The sequence below is a fragment of the Mauremys reevesii genome, linkage group 13 (genome assembly GCF_016161935.1).
Source record: "Mauremys reevesii isolate NIE-2019 linkage group 13, ASM1616193v1, whole genome shotgun sequence".
In the NCBI taxonomy this organism is placed as follows: Eukaryota; Metazoa; Chordata; order Testudines; family Geoemydidae; genus Mauremys; species Mauremys reevesii.
Window position 1 is genome coordinate 11,448,595 of NC_052635.1, and position 14,857 is coordinate 11,463,451.

At 42.7% G+C, this 14,857-nt stretch overlaps 1 protein-coding gene across 1 annotated transcript; it reads left to right on the forward strand.

The window, feature by feature from the left end:
- Nucleotides 1–652: 652 nt before the first annotated feature.
- LOC120380007 (olfactory receptor 11A1-like) lies at nucleotides 653–10,966 on the forward strand. Its single transcript, XM_039497514.1, has 3 exons — nucleotides 653–727; nucleotides 6,388–6,665; nucleotides 10,010–10,966. Exon 3 carries the CDS (start codon nucleotides 10,019–10,021, stop codon nucleotides 10,964–10,966), a length of 948 nt encoding a protein of 315 aa, XP_039353448.1. The 5' UTR covers nucleotides 653–727; nucleotides 6,388–6,665; nucleotides 10,010–10,018.
- The last annotated feature ends 3,891 nt before the right edge of the window (nucleotides 10,967–14,857 follow it).

A 14,857-nucleotide genomic window follows, 5' to 3' on the forward strand; every position in this document is an offset into this window, starting at 1 on the left:
CTTATGCTGCTAAGTAACTAGAACACTTCTGAAAATTGAATTTAGGCTCTTATACAGGTTTCAACATGTTAGATGAACAGCAACAGTTTTTGATTTGAAAAAACTGCTTCTTCAGCATGAAGTTTGACATACTGTCACATATTTCCCTGAAGGAAATGTTTGTTGCAACCTTTACAGAAGAGTACCAATATCCTTTTATTACTGAATTCAAAACAAACCATTGTAATGAACGGCTGGCAATTACATTATGTATATCACTGTAAATAGATTACTTGTGCATGCATAGGAAGTAGAATGTTAACTTCAAAGCAAGGGTCAATTCGTGTTCAACAATGGACAGTCACAGCTCAATCGGCCGCCGGTACTCATCAAAATGCACGTGGGAGGAGACATATCTCAGCTTGTTTGCTGTGGGTAACATTTATATTATTGGTTTAGCAGAGTAATCATTCCTCTCTGAACTGGTTGGATTCTGACAGGGAACCCTAAACAATTGAACAGACGATCCCAAAGCCATTTTGGGAAACCATGAGGAACTTATGGAAAACTAGCAGGCATGACATGTCTGCATCATTTGGATTCCAGACTCAAAATCATCTGTAATATATGTTATCTGCTCTAACCTCTCAATAACTCAAAATTTATTTTTCTTAGCTAATCCATATTAGCAGAAGAAATTGGCTGTCATCATTGTCTTTGGTGAGATCTGGAGCATACTTTATTTGGGGTAAGCGACTGGCCTGTTGTAGCGGGAAGTAACCTAACGTGATGATTTTTTGTTTTAATAACCTTTTACCACTAAGTCCAATTTGTCTGGGTGTTAATATATGCTGGAGTGTCTAAGGGGACCGGTTGTGGCTCTGTGGTAAACTATCATAGTGATCTAGGAACACACATTGGTTGCTGCTTCGATTAAATTGAATTATAGAACATACTACCAGTGTGGGTGTGACTGCCCTGTTTTCTGACAGTCTGACCTAAGCTTTGTACTCTCAGTTTTGAGCCATCCTGGACACCGTGACACTTTGCTAGACACAAAATATCATGGACTGACCAGAGACACTGGATTTATGGCTTATTACAATATTCTGTAACCCTCTAACCCCTCTTTTTTGTTCTATTACTGCAGAAGTGCTAATGGGCCACTTCACCGTGAAGGGTACCTTACAATATGCATAGACAGCGAGTTATATGGGCCCGTGGTGCCCGTGCTCCACCAATAGTCTGGAACATGGGCCTGGCTCCACCAATGTTTGGTTGTTACTTAGGGCAACAGAAGGCTTGTCTAGAGCAGGGGTCAGCGAACTTTCAGAAGTGGTGTGCCGAGTCTTCATTTATTCACTCTAATTTAAGGTTTTGTGTGCCAATCATACATTTTAACATTTTTAGAAGATCTTTCTATAAATCTATAATATATAATTAAACTATTGTAAGTAAATTAAATAAGGTTTTTCAAATCTTTAAGAAGCTTCATTTAAAATTAAACTAAAATGCAGAGCCCCCCCAGACCAATGGCCAGGACCCGGGTAGCGTGAGTGCCACTGAAAATCAGCTCGTGTGCTGCCTTCGGCACATGTGCCATAGGCTGCTTACCCCTGGCTTAGAGACAGTGAAAGCAGAGCTGGTGCTCACCCGCTAAGGTCCATAAATAGGAATATTTCACCACCGCTCCTCCCACAATACTAAAATAAGCAAGTTCCATTGACATGCTCGGGGACCTAAGCAATTGCCTAGTGCCAGCTCTGAGTGCAAGCTCAGCTAACTATGTTGACACTTTCAAAGCTGCGTAAGGGCACTGAAATGGAACGTGGTGTCCAAATCAAACTACGAAATTAAGTCTATTTTATAGAAGTTGATTTTTAGAAATCGATTTTATACAGTCGATTGTGTATGTCCCCACTAAACGCATTAAGTCGCGGAGTGCATCCTCAATACCACGGCTAGCATCAACGTACGGAGCGGTGCACTGTGGGTAGCTACCCCACAATTCCCACAATCCTCACTGCCCACTGGAATTCTGGGTTAAACTCCCAGTGCCTGATGGGACAAAAACATTGTCGTGGGTAGTTTTGGGAACATGTGGTCAGTTGCCCCTCCCTCCCTCCGTGAAAGCAATGACAGATAATTATTCCACACCTTTTTTCCTGGGTTACCAATGCAGACACCATACCATAGCAAGCATGGAGCCTGCTCAGCTCACTGCTGCTGTTGTGAGCATTATAAACACCTCAAGCATTATCCTGGAGTATGTGCAGAACTGGACTAAGAGATGATTGTGATGAGGACATGGACACAGACATTCCTGAAAGCACGGGCTGTGGCATTTGGGATATCATGGCAGCAGTGGGCTCGTTGATACAGTGGAATGCTGATTCTGGGCCCAGCACACAAGCACAGAGTTGTGGGACTGCATAGTGTTGCAGGTATGGGATGATTCACAGTAGCTGCAAAACTTTCGCATGCATAAGGCCACTTTCCTGGAACTTTGTGAGTTGCTTTCCCTCACCCTGAAGAGCAGGAATACCAAGATGAGAGCTGCCCTGACAGTTGAGAAGCGAGTGGTGATAGCCCGGTGGAAGCTTACAATGCCTAACTGCTACCGGTCAGTTGGGAATCAATTTGGAGTGCGCAAATCTACTGTGGGGGCTTATGTGATCCAAGTAGCCCACACAATCACTGAGCTGCTGCTATCAAGGGTAGTGACACTGGGAAATGCGCAGGTCATAGTGGATGGCTTTGCTGCAATGGGATTCCCTAACTGTGGTGGGGCGATAGACGGAACGCATATCCCTATCTTGGCACCGGACTGCCTTGCCAACCAGTATGTAAACCACAAGGGGTACTTCTCAATGATGTTGCAAGCACTGGTGGATCACAAGGGATGTTTCACCGACATCAACGTGGGATGGCCAGGAAAGGTGCATGACTCTAGCATCTTTAGCAACTCCAGGCTGTTTGAGCAGCTGCAAGAAGGGACTTACTTCCCTGACCAGAAAACTACCGTTGGGGATGTTGAAATGCCAATAGTTATCCCTCGAGACCCAGCCTACCCCTTGCTCCCATGGCTCATGAAGCCGTACATAGGCAGCCTGGAAAGTAGTAAGGAGCAGTTCAACTATAGCCTGAGCAATTGCAGAATGGTGGTAGAATGTGCCTTTGGATGTCTAAAAGCTTGCTGGTGCTGTTTGCTGACTAGGTTAGACCTCAGCACAACCAATATTCCAATTGTTATTGCTGCTTTCTGTGTGCTCCGTAATATCTGTGAGAGTAAGTGGGGTATGTTTATGGCAGGGTGAGAGGTTGAAGCAAATCGTCTGGTTTCTGATTTTCAGCAGCCAGACACCAAGGCGATTAGAAGAGCACAGCTAGGCACACTGCATATCACAGAGGCTTTGAAAACCAGTTTCATGACTGGCCAGGCTACGGTGTGACAGTTGTGTGTGTTTCTCCTTGATGCAAACCCACCCCCTTTGTTGATTTTAATTCCCTGTAAGCCAACCACCCTCCCTTCTTTGAAATAAAGTAACTATTGGTTTGAAACCATGCATTCTTTCTCTATTAATTAAAAAAATGAGATAACTGGAGGGAGGACTGCATGAACTTGGAAAACACATCAGCGCGAGTGCGTTGGTTTTTTTTGCCCAATATTCTGTGATAACCTCAAGGATGGAGATGATAGGGAGAACATAGAAACATTTGCACCTGGAGAAAGATAAAAAGGGAGAGAAAAATTTAAGATGATACACTTCTGAGAACAAAAGGGAGACTCTTTCCCAGCGAATCAAGCAATTCACAGCAGACAGCACATGTGCTTTAGGTACAATGTCGCATTTTGCCTTTTATATTGAGCGCCTGCCAGTAGGATGACACATCACAAACAGCTGGGCAACAGAATTCGGTTTCCAGGCAGCCATGGTAAGCCTTTTGGTACACGGGGTTGGCTTCTTAGGCCTTCATAACATGTGGGAATGGTTTCAAACTGCAGCACCCTCCTTTCCCATAGCAAGCAATGGGTTGGGTTTGCCATTTAAAAGGAGGGGCTGTTATTTTTGGGTGGATGTGCAGCACACACCTCCCCTCGCCGCATGGCTATTCTCTGGAATGATCCCTTTCAGCCAAACGCAAACAGCCCAGCATGAACGGGGTCCTTTTACTGTTCCCTTACAAAAATTCCCCTAGTTCAACCAGGTGACCACGAATGATATCATTCTCCTGAGGCTAACACAAAAAGATATAGACCCAATGTTTTTTGAATGCGACTAAAACCCAGGACCATTTGCTGAGGACGAAATAAGGCAGCCTTCCCCAGAAACCTTCTGCAAAGGTTTTCAGAGTACCTCCAGGAGAGCTTCATGTAGATATCCCTGGAGGATTCCCACTCCATCCCCAGACATGTGAACAGACTTTTCCAGTAGCTGTACTGGCCGCAAATACATCTCAATTTTTCAGGACAAATCAAACATTAAACACTATTGCTTTTAAACCCTGTACTGTAGTTACAAATGTGCACTCACCAGAGCTGCCTTCTCCGGCTTCAGGGTTGGGGATCCTGCCTTCAGAGGGTATTTGTTCCAGGGTGATGAAAAGGTCCTGGCTGCCAGGGAGAACAGATTGACCGCTTGCCTGCTGCGCATTCTCCTCCTCCTTCTCTTCCTCATCCACAAAATCCTCCTCCCTGTTGCATGAGACTCTCCCCTTGCAGATGTCCACGGACAGTGGTGTAGTAGTGGTAGGGTCCCCTCCTAGAATGCCATGCAGCTTGTCAGTCTTCCTTCCTCACTCTGAACTCTAGGGTATAGATGTGGGGACCCGCATGAAAACTCCCAAGCTTATTTCTACCAGCTTATGTTAAAACCTGGTACGCTGCCACCACCAAGTGATTTAACAAGAAATAGGGAAAGGACCACTTGGAGTTCCTCTTCCCCCAAAATAACCCCCAAGCCCTTACACCCCCTTTCCTGGGTAGTATTGAGAATAATATCCTAACCAATTGGTTACAAAGCAATCAAAGATCCAAACCCCTGGGTCTTTGGACAATGGAAAAATCAGTCAGGTTCTTAAAAGAAGGATTTTATTAAAAATTATCTCTGTAAAATCAGGATGGAAAATAACTTTACAGGGTAATCAGATTCAAAGAGCCCAGAGGAACCCCTCTAGCCTTAGTTTCAAAGTTACAATAAACCTGGAATAAACCTCTCTCTAGCAAAGGTAAAATTCACAAGTTGAGAAAACAAAGATAAACTAATATGACTTGGTTGGCCGTTACTTACAAGTTTGAAATATGAGAGACTGATTCAGAAAGATATGTAGAACATGGATTGATGTCCAGTCCCTCTTAGTCCCAAGAGCGAACACCACCAAAACAAAGAACCCAAACAAAAACATCCCCGTCCCCAAGATTTGAAAGTATCTTGTCCCTTTATTGGTCCTTTGGGTCAGGTGTCAGCCAGGTTACCTGAGCTTCTTAACCCTTTACAGGTAAAAGGATTTTGGTGCCTCTGGCCAGGAGGGATTTTATAGTATTGTATTCAGGAGGGTTGTTACCCTTCCCTTTATAGTTATGACACAGCTGATCATAGAAGCAGCATGTATGGGGCTCTGAACATTTTCCTCCTTTGTCTTTTGGTAGGCTTGCCTGAGCATCTTAACTTTCACACGGCACTGCTGTGTGTCCCAGTGGTAGCCTCTGTCAAACATGCTCTTTTTGATTGGATTTCCGCTTGTATAGATGCTTCTCCCCCATACAGCAATCAGATCCAGTATCTCCCTTTTGGTCCATGCTGGAGCTCGTTTGTGATTCTGGGGGGGACTACATGGTCACCCGTGCTGCTGAGTTTGCCACGCCAACCAAACAGGAAAAGAAATTCAAAAGTTCCCTGGGCTTTTCCTGTGTACCTGGCTAGTGCATCAGAGTTCAAAGTGCTGTCCAGAGCGGTCACATTGGAGCACTCTGGGATAGTTCCCGGAGGTCAATATTGTCGATTTGCATCTGCACTACCCATAATTCAACCCAGCAAGATCAATTTTAGCACTACTCCCCTCACTAGGGAAGAGTACAGAAGTCAATTTTAAGAGCCCTTTAGGTCGATGGAATGGGGTTGGTTGTGTAGACGAATTCATTTTAAAATCAACCTAACACAGCTAACGTCGACCTAACCCGTAGTGTAGACCAGGCCAAAAATTTCAGCCGCAAACTTTACTAGAGTTGGTGAGTTATTTCTTCACAATCACAATAGCATTCACCCAGTCAACAGAGATTTGTTTTAGGATGAAATGTTTTTCTCTTTCCATGACTTTCCCTTTGAGACTAGAAGTTTGACTCTACCAATATTGTCTAAAAATAAATCAAACACTAACAATTCCTTGCTCATTATGTTTGCCATGCAGACATGCCTCGGGAGATGACACCTTCCCACAGAAGGATATATAATGAATCAGAAAAGACTGTCCTGATTTGACGGAGGCTATGAGACAGGGCATGTTACCAGACATGAGGACGGAGACTCGGTACGTGTGGCTTATGACGTTCTATTGAATGGGAACACTGAAGCACATGAATGCGGTGGGGAGAGAAGGTGAACTGAATAATCTGGATTCTGGTCCCTGAAATCCTTAGTGAGGAGGAGACAGCAGAGACTCTGGGTTCTCATAGACCCACCTTAAAGGTAAATCAACCTTCTCCCCCGCTCCTTGTTCCTTGAAGTTCAAGGTTTTGGAAGCAATGTAAATTTGTTAGGTAACTAATGCTATGGGAATCCAAGGGGAATTTGGCACTAATCTCTCTCAAACTCCCAACCCAATGCAAAACAACTGAATTTGGAAAAATGAAAGACCTGTCAGCTCAGTGCTATTCTAGCTCCTTATTTGGCCCCTATCACCATGGTATCTGATTACCCCACTGTCTTGAATGTATCTATCCTCCCACCACTCTGCGAGGTGTTGTTATCCCTGCTTTACAGATGGGGCACTGGCACACAGAGGGACAGATTTATACAAGTATTTTGGCACCTAAATACACAGTCACCCCAGTAGGATTTGAAATCAGTGGGCATTAGTACTGCACCAACCTGCATTTTCAATACACTTTGAAAATCTGGCTGGCAGCTCACACAAGAGGTTTGTGACAAAGCAGGGAATTGAACCAATATCTCCAAAATCTAAGGTGCGCTCTTAAAACACTGAGTAAGACTTCATCCACTTTATGCTTTTGTCCTGACTGCTTACAGGATTGGGCCCCTGCTGGCAGTTCCCACCTTGGGGCTCTGGGAGCCATAGTGAGATGATGTGAGATGATGTTTGCTGCTGTGCTCTGGGTGCAGACATTGGCTATAAATAGGCTTGGCAGAATTTGATTTTTCTTTTTGCCCTTTCGAGGATTAATATTGGGGGGATTTTTATCTCTAAGATTTTTTTTTCCCCACTATATTAACTTTTACAGTTTCAGGAAATTCAGCAGGGGTAGGGTTTTGGTTGTCAGGGTTAGATCTATGGGACTGCAGGGGGCTCCTAGCAGGGACACTGGTGGCTCCCTGCCAGCCGAGGAGTCCAAGACACCGGGGTGAAAGGTGCAGGAAAGGTGGATACTCTGATCCACTGGAGCAGAGAACCATGGCCAGTGAGGGTATCACTCCCATGACAGCTGGGTGCAGAGGACTGCCGGTCAGTCAATGGGCCCGTGACACCATCCTTACAGGAGCAAGACAAAGGGAGGAGGCTGCTCTAACACCAAATGATAGTGATATTTTCTGTTGATGATTTCAGTCTGTCAGCTGATATCAAAATGTACCGACATTTATTGATTGAAATAGATTCCTGTCAAACTGACCTATAAGCTTCAAGGAAGGTTCAAGGCGTTAGCTGTCCAAATCCCACTGAAATCAAAGGGTCCCATCTTTCAAATCAGAGGATATTTTATTTTAGACTTCAGTGAGGGAAGCACAGACTGAATAGAATTATTCCTGGGGTGTAAAATTAATTCTGCACATAGCTCTGTGCATGATCAGGTCCCTATTTAGCAGTTAATAAGGAGTAGTAATGGCAGACTAGACAGCCACAAACAGAGAGAGAGAGTGAGAGAGAGGAGTAAATATTTTTAACCACTGGAAAAGAAGAAAAGGAGAAAATCTAGGGGTGAAAAAAAAATTCAGATGCAACATTTTCCCCATCAAAATGTCAGTTCATTAAGATAAAAATGTTCTGTGGGAAAATATAAATTTCTACAAAATTTTGCGTAGGAAAAAGGTTATTGTATATAAAATAATATAAAGGGAAATAAAATAATAGAAAAATAAATTAATAGAAAATATATTTAAATACATATAAATAATACAATTCAAATAAAATACAATAAAATATAAAAGAACATAAAAGTAATATAAAATTTAAAAAGTTTGTTAGGTAACTAATCCTATGGCACTCCAAGGGTAATTTGGCACTAATCTCTCGCAAACTCCCAACCCAATGCAAAATGACTGAATTTGGAAAAATGAAAGACCTATCAGCTCACCGCTAGGACTTCTTGTTAGATATTCAGCTGCATGTGTGTGTTCTCCTTGTGTGCTGCCCCAGCTCTGTGCAGACAGCCGGCACAGCAGACCTCGAGTGAAGCACCCAATGATCACAAGGTCCGTTACGCTATGAAGGCACTCAGCCAGGTTTATCGTCGATGAAGCACTGTAATAACATGTGGCAGACTCTACAAGGATACAAAAACATGTATGTCCGTGACAATGGACACAGCTCAGTGAATGACAAGACTTTCAATTCCTCCCCTTGGCTGGACAAAGACACTCCCTCAGAGATATCTCTTTATACCCTGATACAAACAAATTACGTACTGCACCTCTGACATAGTTACTGCCTGACATGGCTAGTTTGCAGCCATCTCCTTGTACATGTTTGTTTGATCAAAAGGGCTCTATTCATCACACTGTCATCCTGACCTTATCTTTTAGGAGAAGTCAGTGTGTTCCTGTTATCCTTGGGGAATGTTTTTATACCATCCCTGATATTGGGATGTTCTGGTACCACTCTTCTGGAATGTGTTTGCATCAGTACTCGGTGCTTAGTACTTCTTAGGAATGTATTTCTGCAATGTCAGGCCTGTTCTTGCCAAATTCTGTGATGTTTGCTCACAGCCTGACTTTTACTAATGGCTTTATATCAGTCCTGGCCTCAAAACTGGAATGAAAACCAACATTTGAAAAATCTGCAATTACTGATTAATGGAAATATGAGTTCCACAAAACTCATAATATGAAAATAGCACATTTTTCACTAATTTTGAATTTTATACAGATTTTTTCTGCACTAGATGATACATTTCTGGCTAGCATGGTGGTTTCTAGCTGGAGTTTTTTGGTTTTGTTTATTGTTTAATGAAGATTGGGTCTCTGTGTACAGTGTCCTACTGTGAGACAATGAAATATTGTCCTAGGGAAGGACAGGAATGTAGCTGTTTGGAATTAAAAAAATTCAAATTCCTGTGATAGAGTTCGGTTGCCCATTTTCATGGCAATGCACATGGAGTTGGCTGCCCAGCCCCTGCAATTCCCAGCCCTATTGGCTTGATTTGTTTCTCTGTTGTGTTTTCCTCTGAAATAAAAAAAAATCTTAACCAATTTCAGCAGTGGAACTGCAACTTAGAAAAGGACATTGCTCTGCTCTGATACACCAGAAAGTGAAAGGAGTGACTATTTAAGCCAATATCTATCAGTGTTTCTCTACTGTTCAATCTGAGCCCCATCACCATAATATATCAGTACTTGGTGTGATCTGTGAAGTTACTATACATGTTTCCAGAGAAACTAACGTGTTGTTGAACATGCTATCTGCTCATATATTAAAACTGTTCCCATGGTCAAGAGAGATGGTTTTTTCCCCATTTCGCCTCCACTCTCCACTCAGCTAGTGTTCCGGTAGACAGCTGGGGAGACAATACAAACAATGCTGACATTTTATTGAGTGAATGTGCTTCATTTATATCACACAGTGAATTTCTTTCTCATAGACATACCCCATGACAAACTCAGAAGAGGGAAATCATACTGTCACAGAATTCATCCTCCTGGGATTCGGGACTCTTCCTGAACTGCGAATCCTGTTTTTCCTGCTCTTTCTCTTGATCTACACTGCAACTGTGGCTGGGAACATCCTCATCATTGTGTTAGTTGTGACTGATCAGCACTTTCACACCCCCATGTACTTCTTCCTGGGGAACATGTCCTGCTTGGAGACCTGCTACACCTCCGCCACCCTGCCCAGCATGCTGGCCACTCTCCTCACTGAGGACACAACTATTTCATTTACTGGGTGTCTCACACAATATTATTTCTTTTGTTCTTTGGTTGCTACAGAATGCCTTCTCTTGTCGGTGATGTCTTATGATCGGTATGTAGCGATATGCAATCCAATGCACTATACAGCCCGTATGAGTGGTAGGTTACACCTCCAGCTTGCAAGTGGCTCTTGGACAGGTGGCTTCCTATGTGGTGGCGTAATAACATTGTCAATATCACAGTTAACCTTCTGTGGTCCCAATGGTATTGATCATTTCTTTTGTGATCTTATCCCCCTGATAAATCTCTCTTGTAATGACCCTCAGATGATGGAAATGTTGATTTTCACACTCAGCTTGATTTTCTCATTGGTCCCATTCCTGCTTACCTTGATGTCCTACATCTGCATCATTGCCACCATCCTGAGAATCCCGTCCACCACCGGGAGGCAAAAGGCCTTTTCCACCTGCTCCTCCCACCTCATTGTGGTGACCATTTATTATGGAACATTGCTAATAGTCTACATGTTCCCAACCACTGACATCCTCAGAGACTTCAAGAAAGTTCTCTCTGTTGTCTATGCTGTCCTGACTCCCCTGGTAAATCCCCTCATTTACAGTCTGAGAAACAAAGAGGTGAAGGAAGCCCTGAGGAAAGCTTGCAGGAAATTTGTATTTGGACAATGCTAACTCATCAGTTCCTTAGGTTAAAATAAAATAGATATTACATGGGCTGTGATAGAGCCTGAACCAAAGCCTGCTGTAGTCCTAGGTCATGTTTCCGTTAGATTCATTGGGCTTCATGTCATGCTCTTACAGAGTCACAGGCATGGGAGAAAGTGGAGACTGTTAGATCTCTTAAATCTGTGACCCCAGTCTTTTTAGGACCTATCTGAGATGCCACAGGTGAGTACTACTGGGATGGTGGGAGATATGAATTTGTGGCTGCTCTAAATTCAGACAATGAGGGAAGACTGTGCTCAGTGAGAGGGTACAAGCAAAATGGACTCATCTGGAACACTAAGCATCCATTTATTGTAGGGTGAAAGACTGCTATATACACACACACACGTACGCACACACACACGTATACCTACACACAATATACCTACATTATAAAAATATAGAGTTGAAATGTCACCGTGGAACTCCAATGTTAGGTAATTATATAATTAACTTTTGTGCCTTATAGTGTATTTCATTCTCAGGCATCATTCAAAAGGAACAGAAAAGAGAAAGAAAACTCCCTGACTTTTGCCACAGAACATGGGACACCAGCACAGGCCTCTTATTTTCCCATTTTCAGCAATGACTAAGGGCCAGTTTTTCAAGATACTTGTGTGCCCAGGGGGATTTTCAAAAGCTTCTGGGCACCTCCCCTGCCAGATGGGGCCCTACAGGTGAGTCAGGCAGGGGAACGGCCACCTTCCCTAGGTTTGTTTATCGCTCTGGGGCTTCCGTGTCTGGATACCTGGTGTGGGGCTGACAAGGGCATGTCTAGAGGCCCCTATGGCCCCTTTACTGCAAACACTTAGGAGCCTACAGGGTTTGCCGGCAGCTGAGCAGGAGCTTTGTGAATCCTAGATGGGGAGGCAGAGTCTGGGATCCAGATGCCCAAAGTAAACCCTTTATGAATCCAGCTCTAAGTCCACATCCTTGTCCTCATGTTATAGCTGGGGAAACAAAGGCAGGAAGAGGTGATGTTATCTGCCCAGAGTCACTCAGCAGGAATAGAAACCAATTATCCAAAGTCCCAGTCCAGTTCACTATCTGCTCCACCATGTCCAGTTATTATTGTCAATGGGACCTAAGGGTGTTAGATGCTGAGCTACCATTCACCAACCATGGGATTTGGGTGCCTAACATCAGCCTCTTATGGGAAAATCCAGCCTGTACATTTATAGCTAAACCGCTATCCTGAGAATTTCTTCCACTCCCAGGGGATGTTTTCCACCAGTTCCTTCTCATGTTTTACCATTTTCTAGGAGACCCTAATAACTGTGTATCTGTTACCAAAAGCATTGTGAAATAAAAGAACTAAACGTAGTCTTCTCTTTCTTTCTTTTTGTTGTCATGCTTCCCCTTATCTATCCCCTTCATAAACAGTGTGAGGATTCAAGTCTGTCGAGGTTTGCCTATATGTGGAAGTTGCATCACTTTACCTATACCAGCCCATCTCCACCTGTGGCAAGGCAACATGCCATTGTGCCAACAAAATAAAACCACCTCGATGAGAGGCATAGGTAATTTTACAACAAAGTTAGAGCAACACAGAGTCAGAGTAGATCAGGGGTTCTCACAAGAAAAATGTTGGTGGCCTTAGAGTGCGGCCACAAACTCTTGCTGGTGGCCGCTGTGGCAATCTTTCCTATAATGCTTTAGGAAAAACAAATATACACATGTACATGTCCAAATCATAGTAATGTATTTAAGTAGGGTGTTTTGCTGACTCAAGAGTAAAAATAATGCACAATTGTTTCTAGTCTTTACTGGACAGAATAGAAACAAAATAAGGTGCTTTGCATGAGCTTGTGTTTTTTGTTGTTTCTTTTGCTTTTTTGATTCCTTTTTTTAGGCCTGGTCTACACTGGGGGTGGGGAGGAGATTGATCTAAGATACACAACTTCAGCTACGAGAGTGGCGTAGCTGAAGTCGTCGTATCTTAGATCAAATTAAAGTTACTTACTTCGCATCCTCGCGGCGCTTGTTAATATCACTTTAAACAGCAAACTTATTATCTAGCCAGGAAGCAGTGAAAAGTGATATTAACAAATATACAAATATCACTTTTCACAGCAGTCTTACTCAGCTCTGGCACAAGCTGGGCAACAAATTGGTATGTTCTATAATTCAATTTAATCAAAGCAGCAACCAATGTGTGTTCCTAGATCACTATGATAGTTTACCACAGAGCCACAACCGGTCCCCTTAGACACTCCAGCGTATATTAACACCCAGACAAACTGGACTTAGTGGTAAAAGGCTATTAAAACATAAAATCATCATGTTAGGTTACTTCCAGCTACAACGGGCCAGTCACTTATCCCAGATAAAGTATGCTCCAGTTCTCACCAAAGACAATGATGACAGCCAATTTCTTTTGCTAATATGGATTAGCTAAGAAAAAGAAATTGAGTTATTGAGAGGTTAAAGCAGATAAAATATATTACAGATGATTTTGAGTCTGGAATCCAAATGATGCTAGTTTTCCATAAGTTCCTCATGGTTTCCCAAAATGGCTTTGGTATCTTCTGTTCAATTGTTTAGGGTTCCATGTCAGAATCCAACCAGTTCAGAGAGGAATGATTACTCTGCTAAACCAATATTATAAATGTTAACCACAGCAAACAAGCTGAGATTTGTCTCCTCCCATGTGCATTTTGATGAGTACCAGCGGCCGATTGAGCTGTGACTGTCCATTGTTGAACACGAAATGACCCTTGCTTTGAAGTTAACATTCTACTTCCTATGCATGCACAAGTAATCCACCTACAGTGATATACATAATGTAATTGCCAGCCGTTCATTACAATAGTTTGTTTTGAATTCAGTAATAAAAGGATATTGGTACTCTTCTGTAAAGGTAGCAACAAACATTTCCTTCAGGGGAATATGTGACAGTATGTCAAACTTCATGCTGAAGAAGCAGTTTTTTCGAATCAAGTTGTAGAATACATTGCAATGTACACAAATGAAATGATTCTAGTCACTCTACCCATATAGAACATGAACTGGCTAGTGTCAGTGTATAACACTGTCTTCAACGGGATGGTATCAGTACTATTCTGTTGGTGATTAAATACTCCAATAGACCAATTAGAGGCATACAGTTCTGGTACAAGGTTATCTAATTTGTATAACTGCTGTGGCACTGAATATCCACATGACTCTGAAACGTTTCAGGCATTTGGAAAGAAACTTTTTGCGCTTTTATAGTTTGAGGTCACTGGCCTTCAATGCTTGCAGGCTCTGGGCTTTTCCAAGAAGATTAAGGGGGCTAAATGCCAAAATCTCATCACAATTAGGTGGGAGTTGGGTGTTTGTTGTGTATATTCCCCCACATTTGAAAACTCCAACCGGAATGTGTAAAACACCTTGTCGTTCCTGCATTTTATCTGAGCAACAATTGGGGTAACATTTTCAATAATACTTGAGCAAATATCAAAAGTGACTTAGGAGCCAAAGACCTGTTAACTTTCAGAAAAAAGAACACCAGTACTTGTGGCACCTTAAAGACTAACAAATTTATTTAGCATGAGCTTTCGTGAGCTATAGCTCACTTCTTCGGATGCATAGAATGGAACACACAGACAGGGGATATTTATACATACAGAGAACATGAAAAGGTGGAAGTATGCATAACAACAGGAAAAGTCTAATCAACTGAGATGAGCTATCATCAGCAGGAGGGAAAAAAAACTTTTTGAAGTGATAAGTAAGATGGCCCATATAAGGTGTGAGGAGAACTTAACATAGGGAAATAGATTCAATTAGAGTAATGACCCAACCATTCCCAGTCTCTGTTTAGGCCAGTGTTAATTGTATCTCATTTGCATATTAATTCGAGTTCAGCAGTTTCTC

What these genes read in the sequence shown, in the direction of transcription:
- LOC120380007 (XM_039497514.1), top strand. Translation starts at nt 10,019, where the DNA reads ATGACAAACTCAGAAGAGGGAAATCATACTGTCACAGAATTCATCCTC.